Raw genomic sequence first — 21,435 nt, forward strand, 5'->3', positions numbered from 1 at the left:
AGAGAATCACCCGATTTCAAAATTATATATTTCTTAGAAATTAAAAACACAGAATATACGTAAGTAATATGTGAATATACGGGGAAAAATGTGTCTACGTTTTAAGGCTTAATTACATTCTTCGAGAACCGCTAGCTACTCACTCGCTTGCGGTTTTACTCGCTGCTACTAAACTATGAACAATTTTTGTTAATGGTCGATTTCAAGTGTAGAATCATTTTGAAATCGGATGATTCTTTCGTAATCACCCTGTACGAAAATCAAGGACCATGCTCATGCACCTCGCTACACTTTCACCTTTCATAAGGAACACTAAGTACATCAAAAGTAAATACTTATATGATATTAAAAAAATTTAATATCTTTTTGCCTAAATATTTTGCCTATATATATATGCCTAATTAGAATCGAAACAAGCGTTCCAAAAAGTACTTTCGAGATCACATTTACTAGCAAAAAATCGGAATGTCCCGGATGCCGATAAATTTTTTATATGCTAAACCCGAATGTTCTACCGTTCCCTGGACTCTTGCATCTTCCCCCGGGGGCGACATTGCCTACTTTGGGAAACACTGCTCTAGGAAGACCACGGGAATCACAAAGTTGCTTTCCCTGATCGTGAAAATCATGTTCGAAGAATAACTACGGGATAGGCGAAAATTATTTTAGAGTCCGGAAAATCACATGGTTTTCATGATTCAAAAGTATCATGCGCAATTTATTATGTTCGAGTGTGGCCACGTGAACCGAAAAGTTCATGTTCTTAAGACCACGAAAAGTTTAAAAAAAAAATCAGTTAGGCATGTCTAATTCGGTACAGAATTTGGTTTAACCTTTATTCTTCTTCCTCCCGGGCTCCCGGGAAATGAGTTCAGATTCCCGTAAAATTCCCGGTTGCATTTTAAAAGTGTGGGATCGCGGGAGAGAAACCTTGATCGGCAAGGCCAAAATTAATGAAAAATAGGGGAATTCCCTTTAAAAGACGAGTAGCATGGTCAATTATATTTATAACAATGCTATTTTTTTTTTTTTTTTTATGCCGAGCGGCAAATAATCTCACGGCTAATTCTTATATAATTTGATAGGAATGGGAACCGAGGGAAAGAAGAAAGGTGTTGTTGATGACTTGGATGCATACCGCTCTGAATAATATCACAGTCAAGTCAAGTCAAGTCAGATGACCGTCGTCTGCTTCCTTGTTTGAGAATGTGCGTATAAAACCAGATAATACTCCCGATTTGTTTATTAGAGTGGTTTTGTTTTTTTCAAGAAGGAATCCACTATTGAGGTTTGTTCAATTGTTTGAGGTTCGATTCAGACAAATCTTTTTTTATTTATTCGAGCTAAAGAATTTAAATTTTGATTTATTATTCTCCTAAATTTATTTTTCGTTGAATTTCTAACCAATTGTTTCATAACATTGTCATTCAACCCAAAAAAAAACAAAAAATTTCCTCATGTATTTTTTTTTTACTCACATCTAACTTCTCTGATAATTTACAACATTTTTTTGTTAAAAAAATATCTTGATAATTCAAATATTTTAATAGATAAATTGCTTCTAAATTAGTATGTTATTGGTGATGTGTTGACCTTTTTGTATATAATTATTTCAGTAGGAAATTCCATAAAGAAATATTACAGTACAGTAAAACTTCATAAGTAGAATCACATGTAACTCGGTTTATGAGTGTTTTTTTAGATGAGCAAAAATTTTTAATAAAATTTGACTTGATAAACAAGCGATGACTTATATTACGAGCAAAAATTTAAAAATTTTAACAGATTATGAATTTATAATGAGCAATTTCTCATGATGCAAATACAGTCGACGTTCGTTATAATGATCTCCATCATTCCACGGAAAACAGATGTTATATTGAGAGGTCGTTATGTTAGAAGAAAAGCATATAGCACAGTCATTATATGAAAACATTTGGGACTTTCCCTACCGGTCGTTGTAATGGTAAGATCTCTAAAACGTTGGGTGATTATAACGAGCATCAACTGTAGTATGTTTACCATGCATGTATGCACGTCGGCTTGCATTCAAGGTGCGAATGCAAGCTGATCTCATTAAAATGTCTCACCGCAGGTCTACAAAGGTAAAATCATCAAACATTGCAATTCACTCATAGTTTGAAAAATATGTGGTCGATGACAGCACTATAACAAGCATTACACAGAAACAAGCTTCACATTATGTTCACAACATGGACACACACATTCCAACATGCACCAATTCGTTAGAAGTTCTGCTAAACTAAAATGTATTTAAGTTTTAGTATACCATTGTGTATATTTTGCACCTCTTATTTCAAAAAAGGATTTATATTTTTCAGAGTGGAAGGATGGATTCAGATTATTCTTTGACGAGTTTACAAGCAGCTGGTATTGCTAATCCAGTAAAGGTATCATTTTTTTCTTTTTTTTTTGTAATTTAGTAGGATGTGTCGAACATGATCACAATGAATTAGAAAGTATTTTTCTGAATAAGTATTTATAAATAAATAGATAACTTTGAAAATATTACATCAAAGGTTATTCACTTCTCAAGTAACTGTTTATAAATGTCATGAAACTGAAATATATACAGTAGAACTGTCGTCTCTGCGGTTTGGAAAAAGAGCTCACATGGGAATACTTGAAGCACGTAATACATAAGCACCGGCATAAAATATTGTCAAACCCTATTGAAGTTGCCAAGATGAATGAATCAACATAGTTGTAACTAATGACAATGTAACTAATTATAAATAATATATATATATATATACATTTTATCATGTATATATATATATTGTTTATAATTTTATGATTGCATTTTTAATTGGGTTGCTGTATTTTATTAATATATGACATCCATACTTGTTATGGGCATCTTTTTCTCAGCCACCTAGTTGGGCATTTTGCCTGTTGTGACCTTGTATCTGTACGATATTTATTTTATTAAACTAAGTTGCACAATTAATTCAAGACTAAAATATAAAATAGTGATTTTCTTATAGACTGGGACCACATGGTCATTCTCCTTGTTGATGATCTATGTTCTTCCTGGGTGTTGCCATTGTCTGCCCAGTAATACTGTTCTTCTCCGGTGTTGCCAGATACCCTACAACAGTCTTGAATAATATATTCAGACTTAGAGATGGATAAACTATTTATATAACACAGTGACGTTTTTGTGTGCATGTGGTGAATGGCCATTATCAAACTGATACTTCCCAAATGCATTTGTAGCTCAATGTAACTTCTACCACGGCATGAGGACTAATAAAAGCATGAGCAGAAATATTTGATGTGAATTATTATTTTCAAAATTCACTAGTATATGACATACATAGCCGAAATCTTGCATAAAAGGCATAAGAGTCTTGAATGAAAAATTTTTAGCTTCATAAGCTACAACAGTGTCGAATTTGGTCTGTAAAAAAAGAGAAGTTAGACATTCTGATTATCAATTCTGCTTCACAAGTTGGCTTATCAAGCATTACCAGTAAAATTATTTTACCCTCACCAGTCTAATGCAGCAGCTGCGCTTTGTGAGTTAAGAACCTGTCAAAACTTGTGCTAAGATCCTCTATCAGTTAAATCATTTAAATTGTTGATTTGGTAGTTTGAAGAAACAGGATCACAATTCAAACTGTAAGTGATTGTAAACCTGTATCACACAGGAAAGAATTACAAAAATTCCAACTGGGATTGATGGAGAGGAAATTGCAGTTTATAGGAGTTGCCTAACAGATAATGCATTTTCATCTGGATAAGTAAAAAATGTTAATTAAATATTACAGAGTATTTTTTAAAGAAAAAATGAGTACAAATAACACCTTTTAATACTGTGTTTCCTTCAAAGCAGCTATGATTTACATTTTCACGAGAGAGAGGACACAAAGATATGAATGCAAATCGTAAGGTTTTTTTGTCATTTCCTCCAGTGCTGTTGTTGTTGCTTATTGCATTATTTCAAAACTTAAAAAACATCTCCATAGCTTTTTCGTTTTTCTTACACGAATTTGCTTAACCCTTTAAGCAGCAATGACAAGATATCTCGCCTCCATAAAAGGCCCTTATTTCAGCACTGAACCCCCCAGATGTTTTGTAAAGTTGAATTCTCAATGAAAAACTTTTTCTTATACTCCTTAATTTGCACCTGCTGAAAATCAGTAGAAAGCTGATATCATTAAAAAAGCTATGGCATTTTGAAAAGGGGGGGGGGTTAGCGATTTCTAATTGCCGGTTAAAGGGCAACATTTCTGAAGTTCAAAAAGTGCAACAAGCACTCTTGAAGGAAACAGTGTTTAAACTGGTGTTATCTTATCCATTCTTTTATAATAAAAAGTTCTGCCCTTTTTGAACATTCCAGTATATATCACACACTGCTATCCACTGTTTCACTGCCTTTTCCATTTGATTTTTGGTGATAATATATGGAAAATTAAATAACTGGGACTCACACTATAAATATGATTCTATGTATCTTTGATAAGCAAGAAAGTCAAAGTAGATCACCAGATGAATTTGCCAACCCCTGTGCTATATTTTCTGGTGAAAATAGCTGTTTTAATTGCATATAACTAGGAAATTGAATATTGCTGTCGCTAAATTGACCGTTAGAACTTTTTCTAGATTAGAATGACAGATTGATTGATTTCACAACTATTCAGTTGTGAAAATCAAAGGCAATGCTTATTTGCTGACTTTTCTTTGTCCTTAGATTTTTTATAATTATCTATTTGTATCTTTCTTTTTTTATGTGCTAAATTTTTGTAGTTTTTTATTACATCAGTAATTCTATATCAATCTTCTATAATAGGCTGCACAGATCCAGAGTTCCACAGTAGAGGATGATGTAAAGTCGAGAGAAGGAAAACAAAAATTCAGGTTTACCAATGGTACAGGAAGACTGACCTTGAAGCAGAGGATGTTTTATGAAAAAAATGGATTCATAGTAATTCCAAAGCTTGTTTCTGAAGAAGATCTGGAGAAGTATAAGTAAGATTAATTTTAGCGAAGTGTATGAATTATTTTAAAGCATTAAAAAAAATTTTCTTCACAAAATGTGTAATTATGAAAAAAAGGTTATAAAGTATGTAGAATGAATTTTTTAGTTTAGTTTTAATTTTCAAGATGGAATTTAAAAGAAGATGAAGTGCAGAAGATCTTTTTATTTTACACTTTGTATACAGCCTAGTCAGGGTCATAAGTGTCCCCCTATGTGATGTGGTTACTTTATTTCTCTGTCTCATACATGCAGATGGAAGAAAAAAGCTCTAGGCTGTCTAGTTCATTTGGTTTGATGCTAAAAGTCTCACTTTGTGCACTGAAAGTGTTTAAGTCTATGCATTTTCTCTTAGCTTAATCTTCCATTTTACATGAAATAATACAAAAGCTTTCCAAACAAAAATAGAGATATATCTGATAATTTTGAGGCAGATGTAATTAATTGGGCTTGAGTCTCAGTAATTCTGATAATTGCCATGAAAATTCAGATCGCAATGCAGCAGTGTTATGTTATCGAGTGGATCCATATCAACTAAAACATTCATTGGTCGAAGCTAAAAAAATGTGAGAATAAAATTTGTTAGCTGAAACATTTGTAAGCGGAGGTATCACTATATGACTCAATAATAGCCAGCATCATAGTTTCATTAATGTCGCTTCTGAAATATAAACGGCAGCACTGAAAAATCAGACACGACACTAGATACGCACTCAGACTGTTAGGTAAATGCACTTACACATCTGGCACAACTCACTAGGTAGTTTTAGCATTGAAGTATAACTGTTTAAATTTCCATAATAAACTTCAGAAAGTATAATATTGTCTGTATATGTGCATAAATTAACTCTAATGGGACAAGAATAACACTAAAGTACAATAAGCAAAAATTATTCTCTGGTAGCATTTAGAACATTTAAGCGTTTTGACAATAAAGGTTGAACATAAAAGTTTTGAGAATATAAGCAATTTCTTTCATTATTATAATATTCAAAACAATAAAAATAACAGTTCAAATGCAGCAAAAGTATACAAAAGAGTTTGTGTTCAAAAGAGTGGTCCAGATGAAAAAAAAATTATAAAACATATTTGAAAGTGGTGACTCAAAGATCATATTTACTGATCTTGTATTTACTTTAAATTAAAAAAAAAACTTTTTATTTCTCTCCTTATTTTTTCAAATGAAATATCTATATGCATTTTCAGAAATAATATGAATATTATTGAACTATTTTTATTTTAATGTATTTTTGTGGACTAATAAAAGTTCATTAAAATTTTAGGCGTAGGTTTGATGATATTGCAAACAAAGTAGTTGTAGTGCCTGGATTGACTGTCCAAAAAGAACTTAGTTATGCAAAAAATCATCTGAATGAAAAAGTGGTATACAAGATTCAGGATATCATATACGACAAAGTCTTATTTGAATACTGTAAACTTCCTCAGGTGAGAGATTTGAAATTCTTTATTTGTTTTTCGAGTGAAAGTAATTGATGAAAGAAATCTGAAGTTGTATGTGAATAAAGTACCATATATACTTATTAGTCCCCACCCCATATTGGAATGAATTTTAGCACAAAAAAGAACTTGGCTTATTTTTTTTAATGGTAGTTTAAAGTAATTTGTTCAACAATTCCATTTCAGATATTAGATTATGCCGAAAGTTTCTGTGGCTCAAATATTAAGGTGATGCACACAATGCTTATTAACAAGCCTCCAGATTCTGGTAAGGTTTTCTCCACTAAATATACAGTGAAACCTGGCTACAATGATACTCAATATAACAACAAATATTTTTAGAATGAAATTTTTCCTAACCGTGTTTGGATTTGCTTTAGTTTAATATGCTAAACTCCTTCTCAATAAAAAAATATCCTCTACTATGATAAATTCCTTTATAACAATATTTTTAAAGAGACTTTGAAACCACTATAACAATATTTTTCTATATTCTTCTTAAAATCCCCTGCAATCTACTTTTAAACAATCTGCTAGTTTTTGTTTATAGGTGTTTAGTAATATTGATATTTTTTATCCCTGAAAGTATTAACAAAGTTGCTGTTGTCGCTACTTTCTGCATAGAAAACAAAATTGTAGTGTAGTAAATTCCTCCGTAGGGTGAAACAACCCCAACTTGTCAGCAATACTATCTACTGAGAAAATGACAAAAAACAAATCAAGTAAATATCCAGTGATTAATCATTTTACATATCAAATATTTATCAAAGTATTATGATAAAAAGAGTTGCAACAAAAATTATTAGTTGGTAATCTTCAAAAAGAACTTAATTGGGAGTCCAAGTTCTTCAGCAGTAGCTCTTTTTTTTAGTTACTGTAACCTTAGGTGCACGCAAGATTTTCTCGAAGGAATTTTTATTTTTTCTTCCATATGGGGGATCATTGTTTTTTTCTGCAATTATTATTGGTAGGTACATTTATCATGTTCTGCAAAAACATGAAATCTTGTTTCAAGGCCTTGTGTATTCCAGTGACTGTACACAATTCATATGTTAGGTAGGTAACTGTAAAAAACAGGTTATGCTATGTATAAAACAAATTATGATAGCATTTTCTGTGAAAATATATAAATTGTGTAAGCCAATTTGTGTTTGCTGATGAGCAGTGCCATAATATCTCGTCACATTTCATGTTCATGTTGATTTTCTACTAAGAGTAAAATAAAATGACACCAAAAGGAAAACAGCTGACTATCAAAGAAAAACTAAAAGATTGATAATGGCTTCAAGTAATATGTTGCTGTTAATAAATTAAAGACCACAGCAATCCTGGATTTTTACTTTTCTGGAATAGGATTAAGAAATTGAAGAAAAAAAATAATTCCAATTAAGCACCCCTACTGGGAAATACAACAAATGGAATCATACATTAAAGTTATTGTTTTCAAAGAAATGAATAAGCCTGTGCAAATAGTCTTTATAATGAACTGCATACTGTCAGTTAACCAAATGATTATTTTTGTGAGATGGATAAATGCTTATACAAACAGGGCCTGATTTCTGCATGTGCAACATGGGCATTAGCCTAGGACCCCAAATTTATAATAGTATATACTTTACTCAAATTTTTATTTGGTAAAATTTTGGAAAGTCAATGAATTTTCCTGAAATCATATACTATTTCCAAAGAACCCATTATTAGTAAATCCTATTAAATATCAATTTTAATATTATACTAATCAGTAATAGACTTTACACAGCATGTATAATGCACCTATTTCAATATCAAGTCCACGACAAAAATATGTTTCAATGTGTCCGTCTTTTGTTTGATTGCTCAATTTCACATCTTTTTTAAAATGATTTATGAAATGATGACAAGAAAGTTTGCATGTTTGATTAACATGAAATCTCTACAAATCTTTATGAAGATTCTGTACATTTGCAATGCAAAACTTTATGCATCTGATCTTGCAAACACTTTTTCAGATCAACTGCAACAATTTTCATCCTTGATTCAGGTTGGGAACACAATGCCACAAAGTTTAAATAATGCTAGAGGTTTAGAAGAGACGTTTCCAAATGTAAAGGTAGCATTGAATCATTATTGACAACATCACAAATATCAAACTGTTCTAGAGAAAGATCATTATTTTTATTAAAAAGGATGAAATAACAGTTTGCTGTTATTTGTGAACATTTTGTGAACATTTTTGTGAAGCACCTCTTCTCTTGAGGGGCCCCGGGCCATGCTCGGGTGGGCCCATGCATTAAGATGGCACTGCTGTCAAGTCAGTCATGCCTCGCATACAAACATTTTCTTTTGATACCTACAACACTGAACTTTAACAGATGCCAAGAACAGCATAAATGTGATGACACATGATGATGATGATGATGCTCTTGATGTAGCAATAATTCTAGTATAATGGTATTGTTTTTTGGTCCACAGAATATTGTTGTATAAAGATTTCACTGTAGTTATGAATTATTAAAAAATTCTAAAAAAGTTTCAATTCATTGATATATACTCTTTGTTAAGGTAACAAATTATATGTAGCTCAACCTGAAAATAATTATTATAACCAAGGCCCGGATGTTGATGAGACATTTGCATTTTTCAATACTTCTTCACTTAAAACGCATTTTTTCAGATTTTAGGGCATTTTAGGTATTTTTATGACACCTTTTCACTTTAAAAAATTCTTCCAAATAAAAAATAGGCTAAATTTTTTTAAATGAAAAAAATTCATTGTTTTTGTCACTTAACTTGTATCTTCCGATGAACAAGTTTAAAGAATAAATTCCCGGTAATTTGGAAATAAAAAAACAATAAATGAAAGGGAATTCACACAAGAAATTCTGATTTTATATTGGTTGAGAGAGAGGAATTTTCATTATATAAAAAAGAGCATGGTATAGAGTACACTCGTGTACAAAATTAAGAGAATTAGCACATTATGTCAAATTTCTGAAAACTAGTGGACAGATTTTAATGAAATTTGGTACGAATACACAGTATAACAAAGAGATGTACCATACAGAAGTCATAGTATGCACGCATGATTGTCAGTGAAGCTCATCACATTGCTGGAATATCCAAAATCCACGTTGCAAGATCGAACCGAAAATGAGTCTAATATGGGGTATGGTACCCTCTCACAGTCAGACAGGTCGTACAGCATGATGGCATACTGAACACAAGGCAGTTGAGCAGTCCCACTCCTGCAGCAATGCAGTTTTCAGTTCCGGGATGGTTCTCGGAGGGGGATGGCGAGATGCAATTGCCCTCCTAAGAGCGTCCCAGACATGTTCTATAGGGTTTAGGTCAGGAGATCTGGCTGGCCAATCCATACGCCAAATATCCTCACTTTCCAGGTAATCGTTGACCAGTTGAGCCAGATGTGGATGAGCGTTGTCATCCATGAACAGGAACTGAGGGCCAACTGTGCCCCTGAAAATCAAACATAGGGATCTAAGATCTCCTCTCTATACCTCCTAGCAGTCACAGACCCTCTGCCAAACACATGGAGGGGTGTGTTGCCGTCCAATATCCCTGCTCAGATCATGACACCTCCACAACCATAGTGGTTCATTTCCCTAATGTGGGAGGGATGGTATTGTGTACCAGGCTCTCTCTAGATGAGTGTACGTTGAGAATCAGTGTCTAGGCTGAATCTTGGCTCATCTGTGAAGAGCACGGTGCTGCCTGCACCATGCTAAATGCGCTATCTTGTGTGCTGCAGTTAGCAGGACATAAACAGCTGGTCTTCTGGCATAAAGCCCTCTCTCATGAAGCTTTCAGGCAACATTAAACTGTGAAATTCGAGTTCCAGTGGCAGCATGCAGCTCATGTGAGAGCTGTGATGCTGTAGCAGTCCTGTGGCGCCATGCTGAAAGTGCCAAATAACAATCCTCATTGGTCGTTGTGGCTCTTCGACGACCTCTATATGGATCCACAGTGTCCTGAAACTGTTTCCACAAATTGCAGACGACACTGGGCTTAACATCGAGCTCTGTAGCCACCAGCACTTGTGATTGCCCTGCCTCCAATCTACCGACGATTCTCCATCTCATTCCATCATCCATATGTTTGTGGCTACTCATTTTCCCTAATACCTTATAAAATTTACCAAACTCTTGTGAGAAACACAGCGAATGTCGCAGAGGAGTACGAGCACACGAATCATGGAAAACGCCTCGTGCTCTTATCATCCGTAGTCACAGCTCTGCCAAAACGCACATGTACGCTTACGTATTCGACACTGAATATTTGCATACTTCTTCAGTGGCATTATTAGTACCTTTGGTTCAGTACTTTTTGTGAAAATAGACACAATGTGCAAATTCTCTTAATTTTGCACATGAGTGTACTTGCATGTACAGTCGACTCCTGTTATAACGAATTCCAAGAGGAGAAATCACTTTGTTACAACGAAATTTTGTTATAAAGGAATTCCAGGTTTTTGCACTGCTCCTATATAAACGTATCTGGGGGATTAGAAAAGTGTTCATTAAAACGAGATTTTTGCTATAACGGTATTCGTTAAAATGAGATTTTCGCTATAATGGTATTCATTAAAATAAGATTTTTGCTATAACGGGATTCATTAAAACAGGATTCGACTGTACTACAGGGAGAATTTTGAAATCTACAAATTCTTGTTGAATGATTTTGATCTGTATGAACACTGCATGCAGTAAGATTTTGTAAGCTTTGTTTTGCCTTGGGCATATTGAAGAACTGATGATGCACATAAGATCAATCTTCAACATTCTAGGGGGTTCCATCCTTCAGTCCTTGCAGAAAAGTATGAAGCTTATTGATGCTATTGATAAAAAGTCAGTGCTAAAAGTGGGGTAGGCCAATTTGCTATCATGAAGTTCGAAGAAAATAATGGGAAGAAAAGCAGAATTATTGCCTGCAGAAAATTTTTTTATGTCTGTACGGGAACGTCTAAAAGTTTTGAAATTGAAGAGAAACTAGCACCGTGAGTAGATAAGATCCCCTCTCCAAATATCCCAAATAGCATCTGTTGATGTTGAGAGAAGTTTATCTCATCTTTTCAGAATTTGTATTTTGCCTTGTAGAGTTCCTAACCCACTCATAAAGTGTGAATTATTTAGTTGAAAAATTCCATTGGCAATTTTTGATGAAATCTAATGTTGAGAATAAATGTGATTTTCAATAGATACTATTAGAATTTTTTTCTTTTACCTGCAGTCAATGTAATGACCAGTACAGTTTCTAAAGAAATTTGTTATTTTAATTGCATTTTTTGTCAATTTTAGAGAACTTTTCTTTTAGTTTTAAGGCATTTTTTTGAGTTTTTGGGATATTTTTTATGGTCATTTTTGAGGACTTTTTAGGTCAACATCTCCAGGCATTGATTATAACTATCGCATCATAATACCCTTCCACTGATAATATATGTACGTATACTTTAGTTATGAAGAGAGAACATTTTCTGAATATGTTTACATTAGAAGCATGCTGGTGTTGGGGGATATGATCGAAGTGTTCAAAATTTTCAACAGGATGAATAGGATGGACCATGATTTATATTAATATGCCATCATTCGACTGCTTTGACAAGGGGGCAGCAGAGAATTTTTCTCAAATAGGGTTGTTAATAAATGGTATGGCTTACCTCTGGGGGTAGTAAAGTCTAATACAATTGACACATTTAAAAAGAAATAGAATAAACATGTGATGGAGTAAATCGAGAAGCTATTCATATTTAGATAAGACAACCATAAATATTTTTTATGGGCATAGTATTATATTTTATCATGTATATATAGTTTTTAGTTTTGTAATTGCATTTTTAATTGGGTAGCTATACATTCATATTTATTATGGGCACCTTTTTTCTCAGCCACCTCATTGTGCATTTTGCCTGTTGTCTTATATTTGTATAATACATTTCATTCTCAGACTGCATGGGTTTGATTTCTCTCTGCCAGGCTTATATATAATTGCAATACTCTTCCTCCTTTAAAATTTCTTGGAAAGAAGACCCAGTTGTCTTAGATTTGCTGAAGATGTTCCTCAATGAATGTGGCTAAGCATCCTAGATAGTACAAATGTAATCATCTGTGACCAAATACTCACAGAATGAAATCGATTTGTAGTATTGTTCTTTTTTTTTCCAAGAAATGTGTACGAGATGCATGTTTGGTTTAGTAGTAGTATTTTTCCTTACATATTTTTTTTTTAAATCTGTTATTCATTATTTCACTCTAGAATCCCAATTCTATGGTGATCATTGCATAAAGTATACATATAAATTTTAGGTTCCTTATCCTCTCGTCATCCACTCCATCAAGACCTCCATTATTTTCCTTTCCGTCCTGCTGATAAAATTGTTTGTGCATGGACAGCAATGGAACCAGTAAATCGTGCCAATGGATGCTTAGTTGCAATACCAGGAACTCATAAAGGAGAATTACTCAGTCATGGTTATCCTGATTGGAAGGTGGGCATTTCCTGAATGTACTATGTAATACAGTCAAATTTAATTTATCAAACAAGTATAATTTAGTTTTCACATTACTTCAGAGAAGCTGTAATTTTTTTTTAAATTCCAAGTTATCATTTTTCATTAATTATTGATCTATCATTTCATTAATTACTGATTTATCATTTCATTAATTACTGAGCTATCATTTCATTAATTACTGATCTATCATTTCATTAATTACTGATCTGTCATATTATCTATCATTTCATTAATTATTGATCTATTATTTCATTAATTATTGATCTATCATTTCATTAATTATTGATCTATCATTTCATTAATTATTGATCTATCATTTCATTAATTATTAATCTATCAGCCTTTACATATCTTCACTCCTCACATACTTATGCCTAGCTGAAAATGAAATCAATTTTGAATATAGTGATTAATTACAGTAAAAGTCTGTTATAACGACAGTTCACAATCGTGGAGAAAAATATTGTTATAACAGACTTCTCCCCTTATTAGTGCAACTTTGTGAATTTTTTTTATTTATAGATTTTTCTCTTAATATAGACATTATCTTGAAGAGAGAAGTAAAAATGCATTTTTGAGAATTTTTTGACGTTATAACTTGTATAATTGCATTTGAATTTGAGGAATGTGACTTTTTAGTAGAAAACCTTGTGAGTCAAGGTGTTGCTGTATTTAAAATTATCAGACTTTATTATGCAATTTTTTTTGCTCATGCAACTAAGGTTACTTCTTTATCGACTCCAAGATTGCTAGAAGTATTTATTTAACCAGCAAGAAGTATGTATACAGTAGTATGTTAGTAGAACCCTGCTAATCCGGAAACCTACTTAATCTGAACACCCTTAAAAATAGATGGTGTGTGCGAGAAACTTGAAGAATCAACAACAGAACAAAAACTCTCATAAATTCTGCATTGTAACATGTTACATTTTACACATGGACAATACCTCATAATGATGAATTACGTAGTTGCCTTGAAAAAAAATTCCATTTTCATTTGAAAATGTGACATGCCTAGCAGATGATGTAGTTCATAGTCAACACGTCTCAGAAACAGGATGTCTGTAGGGGTTGCATTATCATGTTATTCCACTTATGGAAGGGCAGTTTCAAAACCTACCTCATCTTCTGAATACGTATTTGGTGGAGTATTGGGTGGTGATCTAACCCAGTGGTTCTCAAACTTTTGCCATTTGTGGCTTCCTTGCTATGACAACATTTATCCATGACTTCCCAGAATAGTCTAAAAAAGAACCACTCCAAAAGTCCAAAGCACTGAATAGGCAGTCATCAATGTTTGCAGCTAACCACCACACCCTTGGAAAAGGTGGGCGATATCTCTGGGGGAGACAACGCACACTTTGAGAACCACTTATCCAATTAGACCATTGCTTGACAATGAGTTATTACCAGTTGGAACTTTGGAGACGATTTCTGCATCTGTGAAAATTTGATTGCTAACATTTCATCCACATCTTTGCTCTGCTTCCTCACAACCAGGAATTTATTTGGAAAGCTAGAGGATTTTGTCAGATTCCTTTGTTTCTTGATTATCATCAAAAGTAAGGCCTGGTCATAGTTTTTCTGAGGTTTTCTTTTGCAAGGTTTCTATCAAGTATACTTCTGCAGGCCAGTAAATGACATTTTTCATGGGCGCTGTAGCCCAGGTCAATAAGATACTCACCTGAAGTACCAAAAGAGGTTTAGAGGTGTTGCGAATTCGATACCTGGTTTGTCCTTGTCAGAAAACTTTCCTGACACAGGGGTACAACAGAAACGATGATGTGATCACAGAAAAAGATTGTCCCACATCAAGGAGTTAGCACACCAACCTCTCAATGAGTACAAAAAAAGGCTGCCGTTCGGAATCACCAATAAATTGTAGGTCCTGGTCTAATTTGCTCTAGTGTGCAGAAAATGACCATGGTGCAAAAAAAATTATCGTGATCATGACATTTTTCACAAATTTTTTTCCCATTTTTTTGGAGAATGGAAAGGGACTCATTCTCATCTTCAATGAGATATTGAAGCAAAATTTTTTTGTACACCTGTTTGATATTTTGTATTGCTCCTTGGTCCATTGGCTGAAGCAAAGATGTAACATTGGAAGGTAAAAAAAATCACTGTAATTTCCTCACAATTGTTTTGGTCATTGTTAAACAGAATTATCTGGTCTCTAATTCTTATCCCACCCTTAAAGACACTCACTATTATTACAGTTTTAAAAAAGCCATGTTTAAAAGGCAAACCCAGGTAATCCAAACTTTTTCTACTGTACTTCATATGTTAATGTCATATTGCATGAGTTTTGATATTTTTCTGTATAGTGTGAGCTTTGAAATATGATAATTTTCATTCATAATATATTTAAGTTTTTAAAATGTAGATTTAAAATTTCCAGTATAAATAGGAACTATCACAATTAAATCTATTGAAGTGAATGACAAATTTTAATGATTTTACTGAACTTTCCACTGATCATTCCACAGGGTGGAGTGAACAAACTGTATCATGGTATTACAAATTTGGAACAAGAGTTTATGGATAAGAGAGTTTATCTAGAAATGGACACTGGGGATACTGTTTTCTTTCATCCTGTGCTAATTCATGGCTCTGGTGCAAATAGAACTGATGGTTTCCGGAAGGTATATTCAACTCTTATATTCTCTTTAGTTACATGCACATACCATATTCTTTAGATTTGCATCTGCATTTGAAATTATTCACTGTAAATATTAATCATTAAGTAAATTCTGTGTGCACAGTTTTTCATTTTATCCATAATCGGTTAACATAATTTTTTTTTAATTTGTGCTTTAGTTATATAGTATGTTGTTTTCAGGCGATATCATCTCATTATGCTGCAGCTGAGTGTCATTATATTAGCATCAAAGGAACATCACAAGAAATTGTTGCAAAGGAAATTTTAGAGTTAGCAAAGCAAAGGAATGTTGATACAGATGATGCAACAGTAACTATTTTAATCTTTCAGAAATTTATCATCAGTTTCATTCTTTGATAGATACAACATAGATTCTCAAAAGACAAAACTAATATATTTAAGTCTCTCTTATTTTGTAATAGATATTATATCTTGTCCAATGCTTTTAATTTTGCTCTCAGAACTTTAACAGTACATCAATGAGCTCTGGAAAATTCTTACTAAAAAGAGCATTATTATAATTGGTATACTACTGTACACATAAATCGCCTTCTGTTTCTACTTTTTATAATATGTGTGAAATACAGTGAAACCTGTGTATAACGATAAGAAAAAAAGCCTGCCTATAACAATATTTCTTTGGTTTCAGAAAAATTTCTATTCAATAAGAAATAGCAATGTCGTAGCCAGAAATTTCGTTCGGGGGGAACGCTTTCATTTTGGGGGGAAACCAAAGTGATAGAACAATAGATTTAGCCATCTTTTTCCCCTTTTTTTGGTCATTTTCTCACATTTCGGGGGGACCAGACCCCCCAAGTCCCCCCTCGCTACACCCTTGAGAAATAGTGTAAATGCTCAAACTGTCTACAATGATAACCTGCCTATAACTATTTTTCTAGGTCCCTACAGTATTGTTACAGACAGGTTTAACTGTAGCATGCATAATAGATCTTACTTTCATAATTATTTTTTTCTGGCAACAAGCTTATGTGTATTTCATTTCAAATTTTTGTCTACAGACAGATTTGGGTAAGTAGGCATGAAGTTATTATTAGAAGTTCATATCACTATAATGTATATTATAATATATTATATATATTGCACATCTTACTATATACAGGGTTTTTATAACTAAAGTTCCACTTTGAAATGGCCATAAAAGGAAAACTACTGGACAAAATGTTATCAAAATTAGTAATAGTTTACAGGAGGTCATAGGATTCAATTTTCCGCAAAAAAAGTTGAAAAACTCACCACCAGCAGGGAATGGCACTATATGCAATATTGTTAAATGAAATAAGACATGAAGACATCAGTTTAAAATTTTAGTCATTTTTAAAATGTGTTACAAAACAGATTGAATATGGCATTCACCACTTTCTGAAAGCAAGTTAAATTGCATAACTGCATAATTCTAATTTGCACTCCTCCTGTTGTAAGCCATGTAGCCATTGCGATTTTGCATAACCCCACAATCAGTTGCGTTTTTAGAAACGATTAAAAAAATTTTAAACCAATGTCTTCATGTCTTATTTTGTTTAACAGTATTGCATACAGCACCATTCTCCGCTGGTAGTGAATTTTTGAACTTTTTTTTGCTGAAAATTGAATCCCATGACCTCCTGTAAACTATTACCAAGTTTGATAACCTTTTGTCGAGTAGTTTTCCTTTCATGGCCATTTCAAGTGGAACTTTAGTTACAAAAGACCCTGTATATTGATATATTTCTCTCTTTATAGTTCTTTTTTCAATACCGAGGTCGTTTAGTTCGGGGAAAAGAATCTAGTTTGTAGTCAAATATTTTCTTGGTGAGTATTTGTAAAGAGCTTGAGTTTTTGTGAAGGAAATTATCACTTCAATGGTTATTGCTTTCTGTAAATGTAAAAATCTCTCATTCTTTTCAACTGTGGATGAAATTAGATGTGTTCATTCACATCAGCTGAAATAGCTTAATATGTTAGGTATACTATTCATAAGTCAAGTGTTTAACCCTCCAAGTGGTTTTTAAAATTTTCCTTATCCAGATTGTAACTACCACAGTGAAAAGCACTAAACCTTTTAGGAACTGCCACCTATTTTCGAGAATAATTTTTGTTTATAATTCTGTGAGCTTTATATATATATATATATATATGCTTTCCCACTAACACCAAAAATAATAAAAAACAAGGAAGAGGAAAAACTATTGTTTTCTGTTATTTATGCTGTATGCATAATCATATACTACCTCGAAGGGAAAGGAAAAACATCTCTCTCTCCTTCTGTTATTAGACTTTCAACAAATGCTGATTCTGTCCACTGGCAGTTGATTGACAGCTGGGGGAGGGGAGATGGAAAACATGTTGGACTGTAAAAACAACTTCAATTCAGTAGCTGGGCTCAGGACTACTGAAATGAGAGGGTCTCAAGAGAGGGGGGGGGGGGCTTGAGAATTTTTGATTTTGCTGAAATAGAGCGAATCAAGTTAGATGATATAACTCATCATTGTCGCTGTAAGAGGTAAAGAAAAAGTTGATAACTTGTCACAATTGGACAAATATATTTTTGATGAAATTAATACTTAACTAAGCATAATTTATTAATGAAAATTTTCTCATGATGATAAACAAGGAACTTATGAACTTGGTTATTTATAATATTAGTGTGCTATACCAAAATTGTGTGTTTACCCAGTGGATATCTTTGGAACCATTGACTTCAGAAGCATACACACACACTACCTATTTTGAAATTTTTTTATATGGCATGTCATTATTAAAAATGCCATAAATTTTTTTGAGAAGTTTTATAAATTAGAAAATAAACTTAATCACTTATGCAGACCTTGTGCGCTGAAACTCTTAATTAGTGAAATGTAAATCCTGCTCTTAGAAGTTCATAGCAGTATTTCTAATATCAAAATATTTTGACTTTAATGTGTGCCAATGATTGTGGTTCATGAATTGCAAAAATGCCAGTTGAATTCAAATTACCAAAAAGGTGTAACTACCATAATGTGACTAAGAAATCAAATAATTTCATTAAATTAATTCTGCTTTATAATTCGAAGTAATTTTATCTAAGATCAATAAATTGTGAGAAATGAAACTCAAATCAGAGGAGTACATTTTTCAAAACTTTGTTTGAATCTCTCTTCAAATATCTTGGCAAAGCTTCATAGTTTTAATAAAATAAAAAATATAGAAAAAATATATAAATGAAAATGGTTGAGAAAAAATTAAATATTAACCAGTTATCTGGCTATGACAGAATAGCACGTCATTCAGATTTTTGGCACAATTTTAGAAAACTAATTATTATTAATTACTTTAATTATTAAATTTGTTTTTGTTGATAATTTTTAAAACCAGCAAAGTACATGATGAACATGATTCAATGTATTCATAAAAAATTTTTAATAAAAAATATATATTTTTAGCTTTAAACTTCCAAAAAAGAAAAAAAGAAGAAATGAATTGGCCAGATTGACTGGTTAATTATAATACTTAAACAGTCAAATAATCTAAATAAAATGCAAACCAATTAATAAATTTCATTCTATTTTCTGTACTGTCTTTAACATGGAGATTGGTGAGGCAATACTACCTAAATTCTGAGCCATTATGAAACAGTAAGTTGCCAAAACATAGTAATTTTACATCTTCAACACCTCAATGAAAACATTTAAAAATATGGAATTTTGTTATAAATGACTTCTTTTGAAGTAGGATTTACATTTCACTATTAAGAAGTTTTAGCACACAGGGTCTGCAAAAAAGTCAAGTTTTTTCATCTTTTATGCATAAAACCCTTAAAAAAATTTATGAAATTTCAAGTAACCACATGTCATTTTAAAACATTATGTGCTTCCAGTTACATAATGTTTGTAATTCAATGGTTTCTCACACATATATACTGGATAAACAATTAGAAACAGCATATCTAGAGCATGATTTTAATAAGTCACCATCCATTCATATAGGTTTCTTGTTTTAAGATCAAGAGATTATTTGTTAATAAAATTATGTCAAATTAATTATTACCTTCATCATCAAACATCCTTCAGAGCATACAATAGCTAAACTTATGGCTCCTAATTATAACAAGATATTGGTAACTCATATAATAATTGCATTTTAATGATGTAACACATGCACATTAACTGCTTAGAATGTTTTTCCAGGCACACAAGGTGTTTAGACTATCTCCTATAAAGGAAAACATCACCAGAAGAGAAGAAAACTCAATTCCATCCATTATGTACTTGGATCCATTGAACGAGCTTTTATTGCCTGATTTTGAGGGTTTTCAAATTTGTTTCAGAAATCTAACAATATGTGATGAAAATCTAGGGATACTTGAAACTGTCATTCTTTGTTATGAACAAAATTACTGTTTTGTTTAATAATAAATTCTATCCAATATATATGAATTAAGTTTTTGGTTTGGAAATGAGGGAAAAGACAATGAATGTACTACTGGCAGATACAAGATTTAAGATATTGACATGTTTTAACACTCATATATATGTGTGTGTGTGTGTGTGAGTGCCAAAACATATGTGAGTATTTTAAATCTCTTATTTGCCAATATGTTGTTGCTTCTTTCATTTCTAGTCTAAGGCAAAAAGTTATTGATTTGAGTTTTTGGTTAAAGTTCCGCTTGTACTGTATTTTTTCAGGTTTATATGTAAATTTTGATCTCTATCCTATTTTTAAAAAAATCAAAGTAGTTAAATCTTAAGTAATGAATGAAATGCTGTGTTGATTTCGGAGAATTTTTGCATATGAAAATTCACAAATTTGTTAATTGGGCTTACAATTTTATAATGTACAATTTGTATACTTTTTGTATATACTGTATTTTTTTTAATTTATCATTAAATGTTTTTTTTTCAAAAAATGAATGACTTTTTGAGAAACTCTTATTCTTAAATTTCTGATTTTCCAGAATAAATTCATAGTGTTTGTTAGTGTGAAATTTAGTGTTTGTTAGTGATCAGAATATTAATTTTTATTGATTGGAATTACTAAACCTTGAAATCATAAAACTTAATGAGGGTACATGAACTGAAAATTTTAGTGTTGCTCATCCTTTTCCAGATGTATTAGATACATCTTGCATACAGTGTCTTAAAAATAAATTAAGTGTGTTGTAATTATATGTGTTTCCCATAAAAAGCTTTTCTGAAATATCCACCGAATATAAATATAAAATTTATCAAAACACATATGCTCAAAAATTGAGTGATTATAAAAAAAAGTATTTTGTTCAATTTAGTTAGAGTTATTTAATGAGCGCCCAGACGTTATTAATTCCTTCTCTTCTCTAATTAAAACGAAAAACTATTCAAATATGGTATCTTAAACTGGAGTAACTTTAGTGCAAGCATTATTTTTATATTTGAAATTATTTGGCAAGATTAGATTCCATGCTAATGTCATGCTCTTGATCTAGAATTGTTCATAACAATTAGTAGAATGCACTGAGGTACTTAAATATATTTTGAGTGATGCTTCTGATTGTTGGTGCTTTGTTTCTTCTATTCCTGATTATCATAACTTTGTGAAGCCTTTTATAACTTTGATTAGTCAAAATCATACGTCAAGGGAAAACTAAGTAATTATGCAATTCATAATTTTATAATGATTAATTTATAGTTCTAATTGAAACCAGGAAAAGATACCTACTATAAATCATTTTAGAATGATCACTATCTTCCTTTCAATTGAAATTATTAGAAAGATTGTTACTCTAGTATCTCAAAAATATTCCTTATTTAATGGGTAAGATTAATTTGAAATACTGGGCACTCTACTGATTCCTCTCTT

General features: G+C 32.1%; 1 protein-coding gene across 1 annotated transcript; it reads left to right on the plus strand.

Annotated features, from left to right (window-relative positions):
• The first annotated feature begins 1,151 nt into the window (after positions 1-1,151).
• On the plus strand, positions 1,152-21,125 carry LOC149065828 (phytanoyl-CoA dioxygenase, peroxisomal-like). The gene is made up of 10 exons (XM_089253577.1): positions 1,152-1,288; positions 2,343-2,411; positions 4,817-4,995; positions 6,286-6,448; positions 6,647-6,728; positions 12,757-12,938; positions 15,452-15,607; positions 15,805-15,933; positions 17,365-17,433; positions 19,788-21,125. Exons 2-9 carry the CDS (start codon positions 2,352-2,354, stop codon positions 17,416-17,418), a joined length of 1,005 nt encoding a protein of 334 aa, XP_089109703.1. The 5' UTR covers positions 1,152-1,288; positions 2,343-2,351; the 3' UTR covers positions 17,419-17,433; positions 19,788-21,125.
• Positions 21,126-21,435: the final 310 nt, after the last annotated feature.

Source organism: Pholcus phalangioides, unplaced genomic scaffold (genome assembly GCF_987345545.1).
Source record: "Pholcus phalangioides strain wild (caught in Gottingen) unplaced genomic scaffold, Ppha-v1.0 ptg000039l_1, whole genome shotgun sequence".
NCBI lineage: Eukaryota > Metazoa > Arthropoda > Arachnida > Araneae > Pholcidae > Pholcus > Pholcus phalangioides.